The following is a 22,139-nucleotide window of genomic DNA, read 5'->3' as shown; positions in this document are numbered from 1 at the left end:
GAGGGTCGCAGGTGGAGGTTTGCTTTCCGTCTGCTGGCTGGTGAAATCTGAAACGAAACCAATAGTTCAACGGCTATGATAAAATGAGTAGTGCGATGCAGTATTAATATGTCGCGCTGTTAACTGATATGCAGTAATATGAATACAGTCGTCCCCGCACGAGTTGTTTCACAGTTTATTAACCTAGGCTAGGAACGATTTCTTGGTATTTGTGTTTTCAGGTACGTTTTACTCCATTGGGATGTTGTTATAATTAAATGGTGTAATTACAGTTTGTGAAACTGTAAAATAGGCCTATGAAACTTTCAAGAGCTTCTGACTAATGGCGCCGCCTGCTGTCAGTTTAGCGAAATGCGGGTTATCAATGCATTTTAGAGACAGTAGTTTGAGAGCTTGGAGGAGAATAGAAAACGAAACTTAAAGTGGTCTGTGCCTAGTTCGCAACATTCTGCTTTTACGAATGGTTTCTATTTTCTTTTATTGCTGATATCGTTTTTCCAACACACTTTCCAAAAGTGTAGACAAGTTTCAGGATCATCTCGTGTTGTGGAGTTTGTGGATCTAAACCATTTGCAGAGGCCACCAGGGAAAACGTAGGAGTATTGGTGGAGTTTAAATCCGTCTATTTCATTTTCGTTTTGCACGCGGAACAGCGTTTAGTCAAGGCCCAAACTCGTGCACTATCTAGTTTATTTGTCAAGTTCATCTGTCTTTTACCTTCAGGTGTTTTTGTGGTATGTATAACTTTTTGGGTTCGTCTGAATGGGTTTTTACTTGTGTAGGTAAACACTCTTGTTGCCAAAGTGACTGAACAATTACTGTAGAATCTGCTAAAACTAGGAGTCAGTAATTCATTTTAAAGAAGGCATTAGATAAAATAGTTTTGTAATAAACACCCTATTATTTTCATCCTTAGAGGGCCCCACTTATGCTTTTGGGTGATAGCCATTAAAAATTTGTATAATGGTTCCCATCTTTCCACGGTCATAGAACACTTAGCTAGAACTATCAGGGAATTTTAAAATTGAACAGAACAGAAACAGAATCCAGACCACTTTCCAAAGTCATGGGAATGTGTAAAACTTGAAGTCCTCTAAGTCATTTGTGTCAAGCATATGCAGTTGTTTTCTTAGAAATATTGTGTTTGTTAGAAATTGCTTTGTGTGAATGCAATCTCTATTTTTTTAAACTCATTATTATGATAATGTGAAAATCCATTCGGTTAAGAGGTTAAATGTAACATTTCCTATTTTTTCAATCAGTCATTTTCCAATATTTAAATAAATGTTTAATAACCTATCTACCTCAACTCTCAGTTTTGAAGACATTCATTTATTTAAATGGCTAATTGGCTAAACTTTCTGCTCTTACAACAGGCTTTTCCTTGGTAAAAGGAAAATGGTATTCTTTAAAATACCTTGGAGTGCCATGTTAGTACCATGGTATTGGTACCAGGGTATATAAATATAACATGGAATTACAATCTGGTACCATCTCTATACTGTGCTACCTCAGTGTATTTTGAAAGGAATGGCCACTTAAATGCCAGATTTGTATTGGGGATATAAAAGTGACAAGTGTGACTGTCACTTCAGAATGCTCATGGAGGAGCACACGGAAAGAGATTGAGCAGCAGAATCACTTTCCCTCTCACTTAAGCTTATTTAGAGAGTGCGCTGCCGCTATTATGTCTGAAGTTAAATGTGGAGCTGCACCAAGGTGCTGAATTTCTTGTCTATGCTAGGGTTTGATAGGAGGATATGAGTTCAGGTATGTGTGTTTTTAATATTAATTTTCATTGTACACTGGAATGTAACAAAAAGTAACATGCAAAAATTATGTGGTTAGAAAAATTTACCTCACATTAATTTTTACTTTGTGTCTTATGTAATGTGTGATAACCTTGCTATTTTTCTGAGCTATTGTTTCCTGAATCTATTAAAAATAATTAATTTGCTGCTGGCTAAACTCTCTATTGACCTGCTGTATTGTGAGGACTGTTGAATCTTAATAAGCAACTTATTTTAAACTCACAGCAATTCACCAGACATGTACTATGCTGTAGTAGAGAGTACTGCATTTTGTAAACAAGTGTTAGGTTCACTTTTATTTCTGTCTTCTGATGTTTTTCCAGTCTCTTAAAACACAGCTTTACTCATTGTGCTTAAGCTACTATAGTTTCTCACATTCGGAGAGAATGTCCTTGAAAATGCTTTCCTCTAATACCCATGACCACTTTCCCTCACCATAAGGATCCGCAAATTACTCCCTAAGCCAGAAATAAATTGATTGTCACAATAAGCATGAATAATTAATCTGTGAGCCCTTTACCAAGTGTTCAAATTACAGTCTGCTCTGTTGCCAAGAAATGTGCCAACAGAATTTGTGTGTCTGTACAGTGACACTGCAACATCAAAAAGCTTGCTTTCACTTTGCATTCTTTAATGAATTTTTCTGTTGTTCTATGTCTCTCTGCAGAAGAACCAGTGCACCGACTATCCTATTGCTATCATTGTGACATTACATCCAGACAGCTGAGTCTCATCCTAACACGTCCACCAAGTCCAACGCTACTCCCTCCTCGCCCCCGACCCCTGCGCTATGAGCAGAGGTAGAGGAGGGTTTAACAAAGATTGCCAGCGATTCTCCCTCTCTCCCCAACAGGGAAAACCTCAGTTTCATTCCCACACGACCACTGGTCACCAACGGGGCCCTTGTGTCCCAAGCCCCGGCTCTGTATCCGGCAGCTATCCGCACCCTTCTCTTTACTCCTCTTACCCGGGTGCTCCTGGCGTGCCACGTGGTCATCCTTTTCCCCCTAGTCCCTCTGATTCACCCCTGTGGGCATCCCCCCACCACAGCAGTGATCAGATCTCCGACCCAAATGGTATAAGTTTCCGACAATACCAGGTCCAGTTCCTCAGGGGGCAAAGTGCACAGGCTCCGCAGTTCAAAGCACCCCAGCAGCGAGGGTCCCAAACCCCCAGCCAAGGGGAAAAGGTCTCAACTGGGCCTCTCCACTACCAGACAGGTTATCGAGACTTCAAAACAAGTGGTAACAGTTTCGGAAGAAGAGACTGCTACACGAGAGGCCGAGGAAACTGGCAAAGGGAGCCTAACTTTAACCCTAAGAAAAAGTCAGGGTGGAATCACCCTCATCAGAAGGGACAGTATTATCCAAATCAACAGACTAAGCATTACTGGAATGCACAGGCAGATGATGTGTCCTCTGGCCTTCATAGTCTGAGTTTAAGTGACCAGATAACAAGGGTAGACAACTCTGACATTTTGTCCTGCAGTAGCATTTCTAGCAAGGTTTTCAGTTCTTCTGGCTCAGTCAGAGAGTCTCTGTATTTGACCCCTGAGATCCAGCAACAGGTCTTTGCTTTTTTGACATCACTCGGGCCAGACGAGACCATTCAGGCAAGAGCCTTGGGCAAAAAGCTTGGTCTTCCCAAAACGATTGTTAATAAGGCTTTATATGCCCTCTTAAGGGCAAACCAAGCAGTGAAGCAAGGTGAGATTCCTCCTCTGTGGAGACTCTGCAAGGAAGAGGACAGTGAGCCAATCAAAGGAAGAGACCAATCGCAGTCTTCAAAGGATTTGGTGAAAGAGCCAGGTCAGAGTTCATCCATAAAACAAGAGGCTATAGAGCATTTCACCAGCACCAGTGCTCCCTCTGCATCACAGATCCTCGTAGAGGCTGACGGCGATATCAGTGACCAGGCGGAGGACTCTGAAGGTGACGATACCTGTGAAACGTTGATTCCTGTCCAGGATCAACAGACTCTTTTACCTGCAGTCCAGTTGGTAACCTTGTCAACAATGGCTGATTCTAAAGATGGCAAAGAGAAGATCCTACAGTACCTCTATGAAGTGGGTACGGGTAATTCGCTTGTGATCTCCAAGAACCTCGGCCTGCGCAGTGCCAAGCAGGTTAATCCCACACTCTATGCCATGGAGAAACAAGGTGATGTAAGGCGCAATACCGAAGTTACTCCACCTACATGGTCACTTAGTGCACACCGGCAGGAAAAGATGGACCGCCAACGAAAAGCTGCAGCGACTGGAAAACGGGACGTTAACAGTGCCGAGATGTTTAACTTGGCAGCTGAAGGGATTGCAGACGTAGCTTCAGTCAAGTTGGAACCAGATGATGTATTTGAATTTTCAGGTGATATTGGAGCAGTGCCGATGGATGGGGGTAAAAATCCATTGGTGGAGATGTTGGACAACAATAACATTTTTGGTAACTCAGAGCTTGACATGCCTGGCCTTGAGCCAATACCCCCCAAACCCAGTGACCTTTCCTCCTCCACCTTCCGCTACTTCCAACCTCCTCCCCATCAGTTCTCATACTATCAGGATATGGCCAGTAATGGAGGAGAACGTTCACAGTGGGCATCTGATGATATTCCAGAATTCCTGAACACGATCCACTCCGAGGTTGCCGTTTCGTTGGCTGCTCCCCCTCCCCCAGCTCAAAGCCTGGAGTCAAGCAGATTCCAGAAACTCAAGGAGGCCCGCAGTAAGAACCCAGTTAGCGGGCTGATGGAATTTGCTCAGCATCTTGGACACACTTGTGAGTTCCTACTTCTGGAGCAGTCTGGACCCTCACATGACCCCCGGTTAGTAGATGAAAAGTTTGTTTAAGGTTGCATGTCAGCATTTGTTCGCCTGTGTTAAGACAGCTTTTGGCTCTGTCTTTTTTGGCAGTGTATGTGTTTGGAAGGCAGATACACAGCTGTGATTAATTTAAGAATTTGTGAAACAGCCAATTTATTTTTGGAGATGTTATAGAAGTAATGTTCTCTTGTTGGTGAATTTTGGTGAAATGAGATTGCATGATTAAGAATTAGTAGAAACAAACTGTTTACATTTAAACACGGTTTATAGCTTAAGATTTTTTCTTTTTGTCTCCAGGTTTCGGATGCAGGTCATGTTAGATGGTCGCAGGTTTCCACCAGCTGAGGGTTCAAACAAAAAAGTGGCCAAAAAAGATGCTGCAGCCATAACCCTGAAGATTCTTTGGAAGGAGATGAAGGGAGCAGGTGGAGATGGAGAGGAAGAGGAAGAACCGAGCATGGAGGGAGCTGAGTCAACCACTGACCTGTCAGATGATATGCTAGTATGTTTGTTTTCTTTTTATGTATCAAAGTTGCATGAAACCTGATAATTTAATCTCCTACAGATAATATCTTTGATGTCCTATTTTGCCTTTTCATTTAAATGTGCATTTATAAAATATATGTATGTTGTATATTACATATAATAAAAAAATATTTATTTAAATATAATATTGATTTAAAGGATTAGTTCACCTCAGAATTAAAATTTCCTGATAATTTACTCATCCCCACGTCATCCAAGATATTCATGTCTTTCTTTCTTCAGTCGAAAAGAAATTAAGGTTTTTGAGGAAAACATTCCAGGATTTTTCTCCATATAGTGGACTTCAACAGGCTGAAGGTTCAAATCGCAGTTTCAATTCAGCTTCAAAGGGCTCTACACGATCCCAGCCGAGGAATAAGGGTCTTATCTAGCAAAACGATAGGTCATTTTCTAAAAAAAAAAAAACATTTATGCCTTTTAACCGCAAATGCTCGTCTTGCACTAGCTGTGATGCGCCACACATTACGTAATCACGTTGAAAGGTCACTCAAAGGTAGGTGGAAGTACCGACCTAGTGTTTACAAAGCGAACGTACAAAGACGAAGTCAAACGCCCTTTACAAAAAAATTAAAATAAATGAAAGGTAAAACAACGATGTCGGACGATTTTGTAGTTGAAGAAAATGAGGAGTTTTTTGCCCTACCCTACATTTTCCGTTTACGTCAGGTTACCGCCTGACCTTTCCGACGTGATTACGTAATGCGTGAAGACGTGGACATGCAAGACGAGCATTTGTGGGTAAAAAGTATATAATAGGCTCTATGCACGAACGCTGCTGACGTGTTTCCGGTAGAATCTCAGCCAGTGTCTTTACCTCCGCATAAGGGGTGGGAGAAAAAATCGATCCATCGATGCATCGCGATTCTCTCTCCAACGATTCTGGATCGATTCTGAGAATTCCAGAATTGATTCTGAGCTTAGTTTTTAACCAGATGTGCGATGACGTTGAGTTTGCTTTAGAAACACCCGTATTCTGCTTGCTTCCAATTCCTCACACACATACACCACTCGAACCTTCCGTAAAATAATCTTTCATAAAGTTCGGAAAGGTTGAAGCGAATTACAAGGACATTCACAGGCTTCATTGCACAGAATACGCTGTGAGAGACGCGCGCTTTCTTTGATGTTACACTTGAAGTGTGCTGTCTCGCCCGTCGGTATTTTCCTTACAAATGCTCTACGAAGTCATCATTTATGTGGTTTGGAATGCAGTGGACTTATATATTTAAAATATGAACCTCACTAACAGAAGGCTGCTTTCAATTTCAAATGCTGACGTGCGCTTTGTTTGTGAGACTGCTCGCGCATGCGGCTGTGCGACTCCGTGTAGTGGTTTAATCTGCCGTGCAAAGGCAAAAGACCGTAACTTCGTTTTTGGTCGAAAATGAGTTATTGATATTTTTGGCACATACAAGACCTCCTTTATCATGTGGATAAGTATCTTGAGTCAATTCCGTTGTTTTTTTGAGAAAATAATGTGTTGTCTTAAACGTAACTTCCAAAAGCCCATGAGAAACCAAGGCAGAACACCGTAACACCAGTTACGGCTCTTTGGCTTAGTTTTGGAACGCTCATATTGAGTTACGGCAATCTGCCTTTGTTTAGCCACGCGTCAATATGAAGTTACTGTGCTGGCGTTCTATCAAATAATGCTACCCATCAGATTATACGGTGTGCTGCCTTTGTTTTACTCTCCGTTAAAATTGAAATTACGATGTAGCCTGTGTACTTTGTACAGCTACCATCCGTCCCTGTAACTTCTGATGTCCTCAGAGCTTTGTCCTGCACTAATGCGATCAGAACATTTAGTATGCTCTAACCCGCTCCATCGACAAACGTGCGATATCGATCGCGAAGGATATATGCAGAGTTGACAGAAAAATGTTACACATGCCGAAGTAGGTCAATACAACAAAGAACTAAAGCCCCGCCTCACCTAGTTCGGGTACCGGACCTAGTTGAAACAATCATGCATCTAGCTGGAAGAGTGCCAAAACTTCGCCGGCACCTTCAGCTCCGCCCTGAACACGGTCGAGCCGACGCGGGACTAATATATCACAGAGTGATAATAATGAAGCAACAAGGGTATATTGGCGCATACAACATAATGAAGCAAGAAGTGCTGGTGCATACAACATCAGAACAGCTGTTAAAAGCATGCATACAAAACACAGCGTCCGGAATAAATCCGCGGGACGAGCAAAGTGCACGCACAATAATAGGGCAGACAGCTGAAACCAACGCATACTGAAAAGACGCAGAACACAGAAGGTTGTGCTATAAATGCATTAGTCGTCTAAGTAGTCCAGAACACGCTTCCTACTGAGTCCTAAGGGGTAAAGCACTGCATAGGCTACTTTTCGTGAACGGAGCGTGACACCTTCGAACACGAATCTCGGTAAACGCCTGTAAAAGTATGCGTCTTTCAGATCCACCGCTATAAACCAGTCTCCGGGTCGAATGTGCGCGAGGATCGGTTTTATCGTGATCATTACATTACATTATAATGCGTGTTTAGCAAGTCTTATGCCACTCGGTAGGCTACCACTTGAAGATACTCTCTTTAGTCTTTACCGCTATGGAGGTATTTTGTCATGTCTAATGTATTAATAGGGCCACCGGAATGCAAACAAAGCACAATAACTAGAAGGCTAGGTAATTGTAAATCATGCAAAATAAATGCCATGATCACTAGATTTTATACAGGTGTTACTATAATGATTTTGTTAATGGTGATCAGCAACCAAATATTGAAAATGTGGAAGTTACTGCCTTTTGCCTTGGCATGACTTCTCACTTTTTGCTGACAATACAAAGGCAGAATACAGTAACTTTAAAATAGTGGTCAAGTCAAGTTTGAGCTCAATTTTGTTATGTAGATAATTTTCATTACTTAAACATCTAATTGCCAGATTTTCAGCGTCCTACCTATAATTAATTTGGCGGGACAACTAAAAATCTTTAAAGTCATTTTTCTCAGTTCCACACTCTAGCGAGTTAAATGTTAAATGTACATGAGTTTAAATGTACAGGTAATGTACTTGTGCAAAATTAACGTAAACACAGCCAGTTGTGTTTTAAGGGATTAAACGGACAGGACACACCGCATTACTACTTTTATTTCAAAAGAGATGCGTGCGTGAATGCAGCTTAATAGATCTCCCGCAGTCTATGATGTCATAGTAAAAAACAACAGTAAAGATGAAGAAAAATCACTCACAGTTCTTGAATGGAAAACGTTCAGATTATCTATAGGCTACTGAAAGCACTTTTTGTTTGTTGTTTGTTATATTTTTCTATGCTCCTCTTTATTTGTTATATTAGTTTAAAATTCTTAACATACAACTGTTTTAATAAAAAAAAAAAAATTTGTAATTATTTTTTAAAAAGTACTTAATTACTTATGTAAACTAATGAATTAATAAGGGGGGAAGGTAGATAAAGAATCGTTCTGGAATCGGATCATGACTCCCAGAATCGGAATCGGATCGGATCGTGAGGTGACCAAAGATTCCCACCCCTACTCCGCATAGTGCGTTCTATAGCGAAGTGTACTAGCGGCCAAACTTTAATAAAATTAATTTTCTCAGAAAAGTGACAACAATTTTAGAAACTGATTCGCTAGTCGGATTTCGCATCATATGAGAGATTACTCACCCTCAAAGTTGTCGATGTAGCTTGAAATATATAATTTAATGCCCTTCTCTTTCTTACTCTATTATGTGTGACCGCTAACTGCCTCACAATATTGTTAACATTCACGTTAACCGGTGGAAGTTCTTGTAAACAGCGAGTGTAATTTGCCATTATCTCCACCTAATGCAAAAATGGCTTGCGACGCAGCACCGGATGTAACTGGGCGGGCTGAAACAAAACACGGAAGCGATCGTGCATAGAGCCTATTGCGTTTTTTTTGTGTGTGGAAAATGACTGATAGTTTCACTAGATAAGACCCTTATTCCTCGGCTGGGATCGTGTAGAGCCCTTTGAAGCTGAATTGAAACTGCGATTTGGACCTTCAGCCTGTTGATAACCGTTGAAGTCCACTATATGGAGAAAAATCCTGGAATATTTTCCTCAAATTTCTTTTCGACTGTTGAAAAAAAGCCGTGAATATTTTGGGTGACGTGGGGGTGAGTAAATTATCAGGAAATTTCAATTCTGAAGTGAGCTAATCCTTTAATTTCAAATAAAATTGATTAATTTGTTTATTTATTCATCCTCTCTCGCTCTCTTCATATCATTTCTAAAGGGTGACACCGATACTCCGCCCCAGGCTCTTTCTCGGTCTCTACCTGGAGGAAAGAATCCCGTTTCTGTCCTGATGGAGCACAGTCAGCGCAGTGGGCATGCCATCCAGTTTATCAAGACAGGACAGGAAGGGCCACCCCATGATCCACGGTAAAATGCATCCCACAGTAAAGAACTTTAGGTTACATCCCTTTAATCCTGCTACAGAAAGCCACATGCTTTTTATTACATGCTGATGTGTCTCTATTTGCCAGGCTCTTCTGTTTCCTTGCTCTCCTCACATTCTCCACACCTCCAAGCACATTCTGTACTATCTCCTCTCATTCTTGCTCTTCCTTTTAAAGTCCTCAACTCTTTGCCCCATAATACTTTGTTGCCTCTACAGAACCTACTGAGCTTTTATATTGTCGTTTTGGTAGCGCTATTCTTATCTCTTTATCTGTTCCTCTTTTGTGTTTATCTGTGTCCTTTCTTCACTTTGCCCCTACAGTGTGATTTTTGCTGGGTGTGAAACAATGCCTGCCTGCTTTGTCTGATCCTGGGCCGAAATGTTGTTTTATCTGTATACTGTCTGTCTTATGGCGCTTTTCCACTACACAGTACCAGCTCGCCTTGGCTCGGCTCGACTCGACTCGCCTTTGTTTGGTTTTCCACTGTGTAAAAGTTGTACCTGTACCTGCTTTCGGGTAATTTTTTTCGTACCACCTCCGGCGAGGTTCTAAGCGAGCTGAGGCGAGCTAAGCCGATACTAAAATGTGACGTGAAAACAATGCCGACTGCTGATTGGTCACAGAGAATCTGCGTCATCATTGCACGCGCCAGATGGAGTATCCAGAATAACCCCGCCATTTTTAAATAGTTTGGCCAGAGATAGTTACTAAACTTACTACTATTATTATGGCAACTCGGAAGAATATGCCGTGGTCAAACAAGAGGTGCAGACATTCCTTTGTTTGGTTGCCGAAGAGAGGATCCAGCGAGAGCTTGATGGGGCAACGAGGAACGAAATGCGTCGCTATGACGACCGGGTACTATTTGTGGCGGTACTTTCTGCAATGGAAAACGGAGCGAAAAGCGAGCCGAGTCGAGGCGAGCTGGTACTGGTAATGGAAAAGTGCCATTATTTTGTCCTGGTTCTTGCTCATTTTTCTTTTATTGATATTGTCCATTAGAATTTAACTGAGTCTGCATCAAAGGAAGTTGCATTGACAAATTAAAAGAAACAATCAAAATAAGATTGAAATCGTGATATGACCTAGTGTGATTATTAAACCGAATATTTAATGAAATGAATGTATAGTCTGCATGCGTGCTTCAGGGTGTTTTCATTGATCTCAGAGCGCTCAACACAAACCCCATCTCAGGAACTGGTCTAAGTCAGATTTGATATGAGGTGCTTATTGAAAATGAGAAATTTCTGTTGCAATGTAGTCCCTAATACTAGGGGTGTAACGGTACATGTATTCGTATTGAACCGTTTCGGTTCGAGGCTTCCGGTTCGGTACGCATACAAACCGAACGATTCCTTGGACCATTTTTCCTACCGACAAAATTCGCGCTGGCGCGACCACCACAACGTTGCGCAACATCAAATGGCAAGCGTAAAGAAAGCGGAACGAAACTGCGCTACTCATGTGCTTCACGGATCGTTTATCAGTTCGGAGTTCGGACCTCTAGGACCAGCAACATCTGTGCAGTGCGAGCCGATCTCGATCAAGCGACACTGTTACTACACAGCGCTAAGAGATCCAGTAAAGAAAACATTTGAATTCGCCACTGAAGTAATAACATCGCTGCGAGATCTAGTGAGAAGCATTCACATTTCTCCGTTATTAACCGTAGATCTCTATTAGATCAAACAGCGCTGACGTGGACACCAGGAGAAATATTGCGCCGTAAGTTAGTAATACTTTACGTCCACAGACCAGCAACATTCACCATAACTGTAACCAGTTTGGCTGGAATAGTGAAATGCTTTCAAGTACTTCACACATCTTTTTCCAGCACTTCAAAACTCAAATATTATATAAATAAATATTTGAAGAGTTCAGATGCAAAAGCCTCTAAGTGCCATTTGAAATTTTCTTCAAGAATGATCATTTTTATGAAGCTTGTATATTTAAGTTCAGTAATTTCACTCAAATGACAATTAATAGGTAATCTTCATTGCCATTTAAGTGAAATTACTGAACTTAAATATACAAGCTTGATAAAAATGATCATTCTAGAAGAAAATTTCAAATGGCTTTTGCATCTGAACTCTACATATATTTAAATGTTATTTTTAATGTGATGACCAAAACATTATTTGTTCATCCTTCAAAGATGACACCCATTTATAAACCTGAAAGTTTCAAGATGTAGGAAAACTCAACTTATTTAAAAAATATTTTTTCTTTTAACAAATAGGAAATTTCTCTGGCATTTCTTACTTTTTGCTGTATCGAAAACGTACCGAACCGTGACTTTAAAACCGAGGTACGTACCGAACCGTAATTTTTGTGTACCGTTACACCCCTACCTAATACAGTATGATTTTATATCGTCTCCTGTTGTATACCCTTGGTATGTAAGCAGCAGCAATATGAGATGTTAAATGTGTGTTAAATCACATCTCGAAACACAATTTGATTTAAAAACAAATGCATCACTAGAAGGGTGTACAAGTGTGGAAGAAAAACCCTCAGTCACACCCTAATTAACAACACAAAACCGATAAATCAGAGAAACTTGATCTCTGTTGAGGAAAAAAGCTTTATTTTACTTTAGGACTGAGCAGTAAGTTACAGTTCGTAGCTGTATTATTGCAAATATCATACTGTAAGTATAATATCTTGATGAAGTTGATGAATGTAGTTTCTCCTCATTTCTTGTTTAACTTATTAAATGAGAAATCTTAGTATTGTTAGGTTCAGGACAGCCTCCACAAACATACATGTGTAGTTCTGTCATGTGCCAGTGGATATTCATGGCCTTTAGCAAAAGAGCGATTCTGATTATTGGTCTTGATGTAAATGTAGCACTGCCTGCCAAACTAGCCTTACTAGGCCATTTTTTTTGGCTCTAGTTGGCAAAAACAGGAATTGACAGCATGCTTGTATGCATCATTTTGTTTCTGTGTCATTCTCAGTTTCAGTGTGCTTTATCAGTGTAACAAATATTAGTACATTTGAATGGCTGAAGAAGGTAGAGGTAGTTGGTTGTACAGGGTGTCCGCGGGGTTGTAAAAAGTATTAAAAGGTTGTAAATTCATTTTAAGAATTTCTATACCCTGTTGTAGTTGGGTCTTAAGATTTATTATGTTTTTGAAAGAAGTCTTTTGCTCATGCTCACCCAGGCTGCATTTAATTGATCAAAATAATTAAAACCAATATTGCAAAATTATTACAATTGAAAACAACTGTCTTCTATTTTAATATATTTTCAAATATAATTTATTCCTGTGATGGCAAAGCTGAATTTTCAGCATCATTACTCCAGTCTTCAGTGTCACATGATCCTTTTAAAATTATTCTTAGGTCCTCAAGAAGGATTTTTTATTATCAATGTTGAAAAATGTTGTTACTTAATATTTTTTTGTGGAAACCACACTTTTTTTCAAGCATTTTTTGAATTGAATTTTTTTGTAACAAAGTCTTTTGATGAATTGAATGCATCCTTGCTGAATAAAAATAATAATTTCTTTAATAAAACTTAATGACCCATTCTGTTCAGTGCGATTTGTAAAAGCTAAATAGAGGATTCAAAGCTCAATGGAATAGAACTCCCTCAATAGATTTGAAAATATAGGCTAGTGTCCACTGTGACTGATTTGTCATTTTCACTCCTTTCTCCCACCATCTTTCTTGCTTTTTCTTACCTCCTCTGTCAGGTTTATGTTCCGTGTTAAGGTTGGGGAGCGTCTCTTCCAAGAAGCCTCAGCGCCCAGTAAGAAAGCAGCAAAGCAGCTGGCAGCGGAGGAGGCCGTGAAGGAGCTAATGGGAGATGGACTACTACATCTTAACAAGGTGAAGAGAGGTTTGGCAACAGTACAAGAAAAAGAGCACTTTGAAAGATGGAAGAAAAAAAAAGAGAGAATTGTATATGCTGATAGACTGAACTCAATCTTTCTCTTCCAGCCTCCCGGTAATTTCTTTGCTCTGGGCGAAAATGAGTCTCAGCCAGCGATTCCTGCGTGCCCCTCGCTACCCCCCCTGACGGCATCTGAGCTCCAGGCGGCACATGAAGCAGGTGTGGGTGACCTCATCAACCACCTGAACAACAACGCAGTGTCCGGCCTCCTCGAGTACGCCCGTGCTCGAGGCTTCGCTGCTGAAATCCGCCTTGTGGGCCAGTCCGGACTCTCACACGAGCCCAAGTACACTTGCACTCTTACTTTGTCACATTTTCTTGATCTTTATGTCCTTATTACAGAAGCAGCAGGATTCTCATCTCGGTGTCTGACTCTGCACTGCTCTGGCACACAATAAAAAGTTCATATCACAATTTATTTCATCTCCCTTTTTTACAGGTTTACTTACCAGGCTAAATTGGGAGGGCGGTGGTTTCCTGCAGTGTGTGCTAGTAATAAGAAGCAGGGGAAGCAGGAGGCAGCAGACGCTGCTCTTCGAGTGCTCATCGGAGAAGCAGAGAAAGCAGCACGTACTGGAGAGCTCACGCCAGAGGTACTAAACACGCAGAAACTTTATTAAAAGTTCATAATAAAATAAGCAGTTGCTTTTAACTATGCATTAAAAAAAAGATACCATTAAATATTGAGGGGTTTTCAAATATTTGAAAGCAGTACAAAATTAACTTTTTGCTACACGTGTTTGATGCTAAATTGTTATTAAAAAATCCACACACAGATTTTTTTTTTGTCTGTTTATAACTATTTTGCACACATTTACATCACCAAGGGTCATTACAATTCCTACAATTTGACTTATTCAAAAAAACTTATTGTAAACTGCAACATAAGGAAACTTTAAATAATAAAGTTCTGTTTAATTCTGTTGTTTACTTGCCAAAACAAGAGTTTACTCACAAATGGCTGGTATTTTTGAACCCTGTTTGAAAGGCTTTAACATGTACTAGGTAAGTAAATGTGTATATATAACTCATATATTTATTGGATTTATATATTATATACTTTATAACTATTCATATAAATATTATATTTATAATGTATATAGATTTATTTATAGATTTATAAATAGTGTAGTGTATAAGTATTATTTATTTTATATATATATTTATAGAGAGAGAGAGAGATTTTTTTTAAATGTTTTTAACAGAAGTCTCTTCTGCTCATTGCATAAAATAAATGTTTTAAATTAAATTTTTAATTGAAGTAATTTATTCCTGTGATGGCAAAGCTGATTTTCAGCATCATTACTCCAGTCTTCAGTGTCACATGATCCTTCAAATATCATTGTAATATGCTGATTTGGTTCTCATGAAACATTTATTATTATCATCAATAATAATGTTGTACACAGTTGTGTACAATTTTTTTCAGGATTCTTGATGAATAGAAAGTTAAAAAGAACAACATTTATTATAAATTGAAATCTTTTGTAACATTTTAAATATTTTTACTGTCACTTTTGAGTATTCATTTCTTTCCCAAAAAAAAATCCTACTGACCCCAAACTTTTGAATGGTAGTGTATAATGTTACAAAAGCTTTCTTTTTCATACAAATGCTGTTCTTTTGATATATTTATTATATAGGAAACATATTTCCTAGATTAGAGACAGTTGCACATTATTTCCCTGTACAACTGTCATTATTCAGAAGTATTTGACCAGTCAATGCTGCACTTGACCTATCAAAATCTTAAAATGAGATGTGTAATAAAATAGTTACTAAAATAGTTTTTGTATGTTTCAGTTGCCAGTATCAGGCAGTACGATGCATGATCAGATCGCCATGCTAAGCCATCAGCGCTTTAATGCACTCACAGCTCGCATCCAGCACAGCCTTCTGGGTAGGAAGATTCTTGCCACCATTGTTATGAGAAACGGATCAGATACACTTGGAACAGTTGTCAGCCTTGGGACAGGTACATAGACCCATAGACTTAAACACAGACAGAGCCAACATGATGTATGCACTGTAATTAGAGATGTGCCATAATTGTTGTCTTACGCCTGTAGGAAACCGCTGTGTTAAGGGAGAGGAGCTTAGTCTTCGAGGGGACACCGTTAATGACTGCCACGCAGAAATCATCTCCAGGAGAGGCTTTATCCGGTATCAGCTTGCAGCGGAACTTTCTCTCTCTCCCTCACTCTCAATCCCATAATTAATTTTTCCTCTCATTCTACAGCTTTTTCCTTCTCATTCTTCAAGATAAAGGAGTCTTATTTCACAGCAGCTCATAAATTATATTGACTATATATTCAGTGTTCTGAAAATGTTAAAACCTGGATCAAAATTTAACAATAAAAAATAACAGTAACAATACAGTTAATAATGTACTTTAAATATAATTATATATATATATCATTTTATTTATTTTCTTAATATTTCAGTAATAAACTTTATGTAACTTTTTTTACACAGTTAACAGTTTAATCTAGAATTTAAAAAAGGGGTTGACAAATGCACAAAAAGAACCAACTTGTAACTGTTACACAAATTAGATTTTGATCAGCCCTATTAGTGCAATAATAAAAAGCAATATATTAACAAAACACTTATTTGTCAAATCTGTATGGCTCAGGTTTTTGTACGGTGAGCTGATGAAACATTGGGAAAGCCCTGGTGATGGGAGTATTTTTGAGGTGGCAGATGATGGCAAGCTGAAGATCAAATCTGACATCACCTTTCATCTCTATATTAGGTGAGACCTGCATTTCCTCTCATCCGAGCTGGTTTTAGAACAGAGATTCATCTGCAAACATAACGCATGCCTTTTTCTTTGTCTCAAAGCACTGCTCCATGTGGCGATGGCGCTCTGTTCGATAAGTCGTGTAGCGAGGCTGCTGAAGAAAATCTCTCTGGACACATGCCTCTCTTTGAGAACTTAAAACAGGGCAAGCTCAGAACCAAGGTGGAGAACGGTAAGCGACCGAAAAAGAACTGTAAATAACTGCATAAATGGGGTAAAAAAAGAACTGTAAATAACTGCATAAATGGGGTAAAAAAAAGAACGGTAAATAACTGCATAAATGGGGTAAAAAAAGAACTGTAAATAACTGCATAAATGGGGTAAAAATAAAATAAAAAATAAAGATCTCCTGAATGATTTGATACCTATACTTAAAAATTCAAAGATCAATCTTTTAATCTGTCTTAATGCTGAAACCCCTGAAACAACATTTCTATCAGTGTCAACTGTCTCATGCTGTCATAGTTTCTGTTTGAATTTCCCGATCTTAAAGTCAGCATCAAACAGAAGTTGCGATAGTCTTTTCTTCCATATTGCAATACACATCTGAGTGAAACAGCATCTCGAACAAGAATAAATGTTGGCGTGACTTGATTTTGAACTTCATAATAATATTAAATGTTAAAATTTAATAAAATGTTACTTATATTTAAATTACACAAGGAAGTTTTTATAATAGTAACGTTATAATACATTTTTAATGAAAATTATTTTTACGCTTAAATGGTGGCTGTCATAAAAACATGATGAATTTTGTTCAAACACATTAAATATTGAAGAACAGGCAAGTAAAAAATACAATGAATATCCAATATAGTGCATATATTTAACAAAATGCTCCTCTTCAAGTAAATTCTTGTAGGTGACAGTGAGTGAGGTAAAAGTAACATTACGTGATATTGTTTATAAGCTGTTTTTTTTCTACCTCTTTCTGCGGTTGAAATGCGGATTGAACGATTGCATGTGACATGATACGGATTTCAGAAAGGTGTACTGTATTGTTTAACATGCCTTCTGATGTTCATTCATGTTTATTTCGTGCTGTAACTAGAAATAAAGCAGAAGAGATGAACAGTTCATGTGCGCCCGGCGCTGCTGCTTTGCTTGAACTGAAGCGCTACAGCTATCTGTCATGCCACATTAGAGAGCGCCAAAACAGCATTTAGTGTTTGAATTTCATAATAAAATTGAAAGAATTTGAAAGCTTCATATCAGAAGTAGCAAAGCTTATTGAGATTTATTGGATGGGAGTCGTGCTTTTAGTTCGTACATTTAGTTCAACTAAAAAAACGCATAGACTGAAAGATTGATTCTTGGGATTTAAGAATCGTTATTGGTTCTTCAAAATGAGAATCGATTAATGTAAGAAATAAAAAATAAAAAAACCAGGAGGGAAAGTTATTTTGATTAAAGATTATGAGGGCACATGAATTAAAATTAGAATATTCACGGATAAATTATTTATAATAAATAATACAATATTCCATTAAAAAAAACAAGTATTGTCCATTTTGATTTCATGGTGACTCTAAGTGGCCAACTACTGTATGCACATGCTGTGGCGTAATTCCAGGACCTCAGGTACACAACTCTAGTCCGCTAACTGTCGGATTAAATAAGACGCACTCAGCAGTGTTTGTCGTACCATCTGGTTGCAGTTATCTTGCCAAAGAGGTTCTCTATAGCCACGTGAACGTGGCCTTTTGCCAGGCAAAACAGCCATTGTCTAGTGGGATAGTAGAAAAGCAATTACGTGGCAAAAGCGGTTGGCAGGTAAGCGGATGTATTTCTTTGAATTCAACTTGACAAGTCTGCACATGATGTTGGCAGTTGTGCTTGGTTAGCTGTTGTGCTGACCCTGACTGTTGACGTGGAAGTAAAACAAAACAGCCTCATGATGTATTGTGACAGACATTTTTCTGACAGTCCTGATATAAGCCAGATTATGCTTACAGATAATGCTATTTGTTTAGTTAGCTAGTTTTCTAGAGCTACCGTAGACAATGCTACAGTCTTCTCATTTGGTCCTCAACTGTACATTCCATTTACATGCGTCACGTCATACATTCTTGCATATTATTGAATAAACCAAGATTTCTCACCTTTTCCTGTTTCTGTTCTCATTAAACCTTACCTTTTCTCAGGTGAAGGCACCATCCCAGTGGAGTCCAGTGACATTGTGCCCACCTGGGATGGCATTCAGCATGGTGAGCGCCTGAGGACCATGAGCTGCAGCGACAAGATCCTGCGCTGGAATGTGCTCGGCCTACAGGGGGCGCTCCTTAGCCACTTCATCCACCCCGTTTATTTGCGCTCAGTCACTCTTGGTAAACACTGCTGCCATGCTTTGAGTAATGATATCCAATTTTTTCAAGCATCTGTTTGTGTTTTTTTTAAATTACATTTACAATGAAGGTATTTAATTGAAACTGATTGAAAAATTAATAATACTATTAATAATAATTAAAATTTAATATTAATAATAATTAAAATATGTTTTTTAAACATTTAAGATTAATTATAAAATGCATTATTATTATTATTATTATTGAATAATTATTAAAAAGAAGTATACAATTATTTAAAAATTATTTATATATTAAGTTATAAATTAAATCTAATAATAGTAATAATTAAATTATATATTTTTTGACAATTCATTATAAAAATGTATGTAAAAATACTGTTTTGTAAAAAAAAATTGTAATTTTTTTTTTTATCATTAATAGTAGTAATAGTAAATTATATTGCTTATATATTAAAATTCACAATTTTGTGTTACCATTCAAATGGTTTAAAAAAATTTATATTAAAATTATAATTTATTATAAATTGTATTATAATGCGTCAAAGTTAGAGCTTTTTGACTATTTTCTTTTTTATATGCTTTTGTTCAGGTTATCTCTACAGCCATGGTCACCTGACTCGAGCTGTATGTTGCCGAATGGCTAGAGACGGTGATGCGTTCAAAAAGAGTTTACCAGCAAACTTTACTCTCAACCACCCTGAGGTACACGCACAACACAATGCATTTAGTACTATGAAACTTTTGTTTTTACTTCGATTTCATGCTCTTTTTTTTTTCTGTATTGCTCTCTGCAGGTGGGCAGGGTGAGTGTGTATGACTCGGCACGCCACACAAACAAGACCAAAGAGTCCAGCGTTAACTGGAGTCACCCGGACCAGGTCAGCGTTGAGGTACTGGATGGCACCAAGGGCAAAGTGGACAGGTGAGAGACGGACCCATCCGTCATACATCACCATTGTAAAAAGGAACTCCAGCTTATCTAGCTAATTGAATATTTATCCGAAGCACTTCGAGACCTAGACACCTGCTTGCGTTCATGATCTATCTTTCTCTCTTTATGCCAGTACCAAGATGGAGGTATCACGGGTTTCCAAGTCCAATCTGTTCCGTCTCTTCCAAGCTTTGTGTCAGCGTGCAGGCCGAGCCGATCTGCTGGCACTGCCGTCATACGCCCACGCTAAGATGGCTGCCACTTCATTCCAGGACGCCAAGAGGCTGTTCTTCCTGGCGCTGAACCAACATGGATATGGCTCCTGGATCGGGAAGCCCTTGGAAGAAAAAAGTTTCGAGGGAGAAGCCAGAGGCTCAGAGCTAAGGGGAGGAACCGGGGACATGCGGGCTCCGGGTTGCGTAGTTGACCCCAATAGCTGCTTGAGCTCAAACAACAATTTACAGTCTGCAGCACAGGGCTTTTAGGGGATAGAGAAAGATGAAGAGAGAACAAATTAAGGGATGGATGGAGTGGAAGAGTGCCTGGCAGCAAGAGAGAATTGAGGAGGTACAGAGAGGGAGGAACAGGGTAAGCCTGTGGCTTTGGATTTGAACTTTAACCATCATGACAAAGCAGTAACGGATGCTACCATGGCAACAGAGCCATAAACCCAAGGAAAATTGGACTTGATGAGACATGAAGTAGAATCTCGGCCCTTTTTTTTTTCTCTCTTCTTTTTTTTGAAAGTTTCAACTAGAGGGTTGCATTTGTTTTAGCGGGTTTCTTTTTTCTTCCCATTTGCGACCATCTCAATACTGTGTGGCCACATAGCTGAGGGATAATTCTGTTTCTCACTCTCTCTCGTAGTATTTTTGATTCGAATTCTACATTTAGGTCTTTCTCATTCAAGAGAGATTTTTCATAACAGATTTTTTTTTGCTAGTCAGGGATATATTTACTGACATTCATATACTGGTCATTTGTGAGTTTTGAAGTGTTAGTTCACTCAAAAATTAAAATTCTCATTTACTTGCCCTCAGTGTTGTTCCAAACCTGTATGACTTTTTTTTTTCTTCTGTGAAAGATATCATAAAAGAGATGTGTTGTGTTTTTCAAAAAAAAAGAAGAAATGTATATAGGTTTGGATTGGAATGACATGAAGGGTAAATGATGGCTGAATTTTCATTTTTGGGTGAACTATCACTTTTAAGTTGCTCATCATGTACCAATTTGTCATTTACCCACTTTTTTATCCATTTAAATGCTCAGTTTGCTTTAAATCTGAATAAACGGAATAAACTGCTTCTGTATTTACTTTAATTTTATTTTTGTTGCACTATGTGAAGTTCCACATAACAACACTTGACTAGACTGCTTGAAATATATACATAATGTACATACAGATACATATGCACACAGATGTATATATAAGGTCTGTTGAACGAGTTTATACATATGCGTGTGTGTTTATGTATGTGTATATATTGTATGTATATATTTTGTAATGATTCGTAACTTTGAAATCCAATTTATTTTCTATCTTTTAATTATTTGGATGTAATTTTTTATGAGATGTGTATGTTCTGTTTTGACTATCGTTGATGTGCATTGTTATACAGGGGGGGTGGGGGGCTTGTTGTGGTAGATAATGCATGCAGCCAAACAGTCTACATTTTGAGTGGTGAAAGCTATGGGTGAACGGCACATTTGTTTGTGTGTGTGTGTACCTTTGTGGATCTGAACTATTTCTTGGAATATTATTTTACCCTTTATATTGTAAGCTCAAGTCTGCACTGCTTGTTTCATGTGTTCAGACACTGTTAATTGATGCACTGCTTCGAGACTAAAGCAATATTAACATTGTTTCCTTCTTCCAGCAAATGTGAATCTGTATGCCTCAAACATTTGTCATCAAACCATTGAAGCCTACTCAAATTATTTTAAGATAAGTTCTGTTCTATTAAAAAAAGTAAAATAGCATTTTCTTTCCATGAGCTGCAGATTAATGTCTCGTGGTTTTTGCATTTCACAGCAAATGGTTAACGCGCTCTGTTTATAGTACAATTGTGATGGTATGTTTATCCTCGGGAGAGGTGGAAGGGGATATTAAGGTCAGAGTGCTGCTATTTACTTTACCTCTAATCAAGGAGTAAATGGCTAAAACTAATATGCCTAATTATATTTCAGTGTGTGTATATATATACCCTGAAATATTATTAAATAATTATATTTCAGTATAAAATATAAATATTCTGCGATCTACTAAACTAAGAAGAATCTTGAAAACTAGGTCAGAAAAATTAGTAGGGGGAAAAAGTGCTCCATGACAACTTGTTAGGAGTGAGCTGACAGGTGGGGAATATGTGAATGATTTACATTTATTAAATAACTAATTTATGGTAATAATAGTATGATTTTATATATATATATATATACACAACAATCATTAATTAGGTGCTCTACTATTTCTTATTTTCCTGCACATTCTTCACATTTTTTAGACATTCATAATGTTTAATATTGTGAATAATGAAATGTTGTGGGGAAAAAACAATATATTAGAAAAACTAGCAAAACAAATGGTTACATTGATGGGTGGGGAA

The 22,139-nt window shown here is 38.4% G+C and overlaps 2 protein-coding genes across 2 annotated transcripts in view; one reads left to right on the top strand and one right to left on the bottom strand.

Moving 5' to 3' along the window:
• The first annotated feature begins 688 nt into the window (after positions 1-688).
• On the top strand, positions 689-20,261 carry adar (adenosine deaminase RNA specific). Its single transcript, XM_056267605.1, has 15 exons — positions 689-734; positions 2,479-4,628; positions 4,924-5,128; positions 9,425-9,573; positions 13,295-13,430; positions 13,542-13,780; positions 13,934-14,087; positions 15,298-15,469; positions 15,564-15,657; positions 16,130-16,249; positions 16,339-16,469; positions 18,442-18,624; positions 19,195-19,307; positions 19,400-19,527; positions 19,670-20,261. Exons 2-15 carry the CDS (start codon positions 2,602-2,604, stop codon positions 20,019-20,021), a joined length of 4,203 nt encoding a protein of 1,400 aa, XP_056123580.1. The 5' UTR covers positions 689-734; positions 2,479-2,601; the 3' UTR covers positions 20,022-20,261.
• Positions 20,182-22,139, bottom strand: part of LOC130101775 (uncharacterized) — a 41,498-nt gene continuing 39,540 nt past the window's right edge. The window contains exon 2 of the mRNA XM_056267624.1: positions 20,182-20,269. Coding sequence (XP_056123599.1) covers positions 20,182-20,269 — 88 coding nt within the window. The remainder of the gene's footprint in view (positions 20,270-22,139) is intronic.

The sequence above is a fragment of the Rhinichthys klamathensis genome, unplaced genomic scaffold, assembly GCF_029890125.1.
Source record: "Rhinichthys klamathensis goyatoka isolate OS25496 unplaced genomic scaffold, OSU_Roscu_1.1 h1tg000262l_1, whole genome shotgun sequence".
NCBI classification, from domain to species: domain Eukaryota; kingdom Metazoa; phylum Chordata; class Actinopteri; order Cypriniformes; family Leuciscidae; genus Rhinichthys; species Rhinichthys klamathensis.
This window is presented reverse-complemented; position numbering and strand designations above follow the sequence as displayed.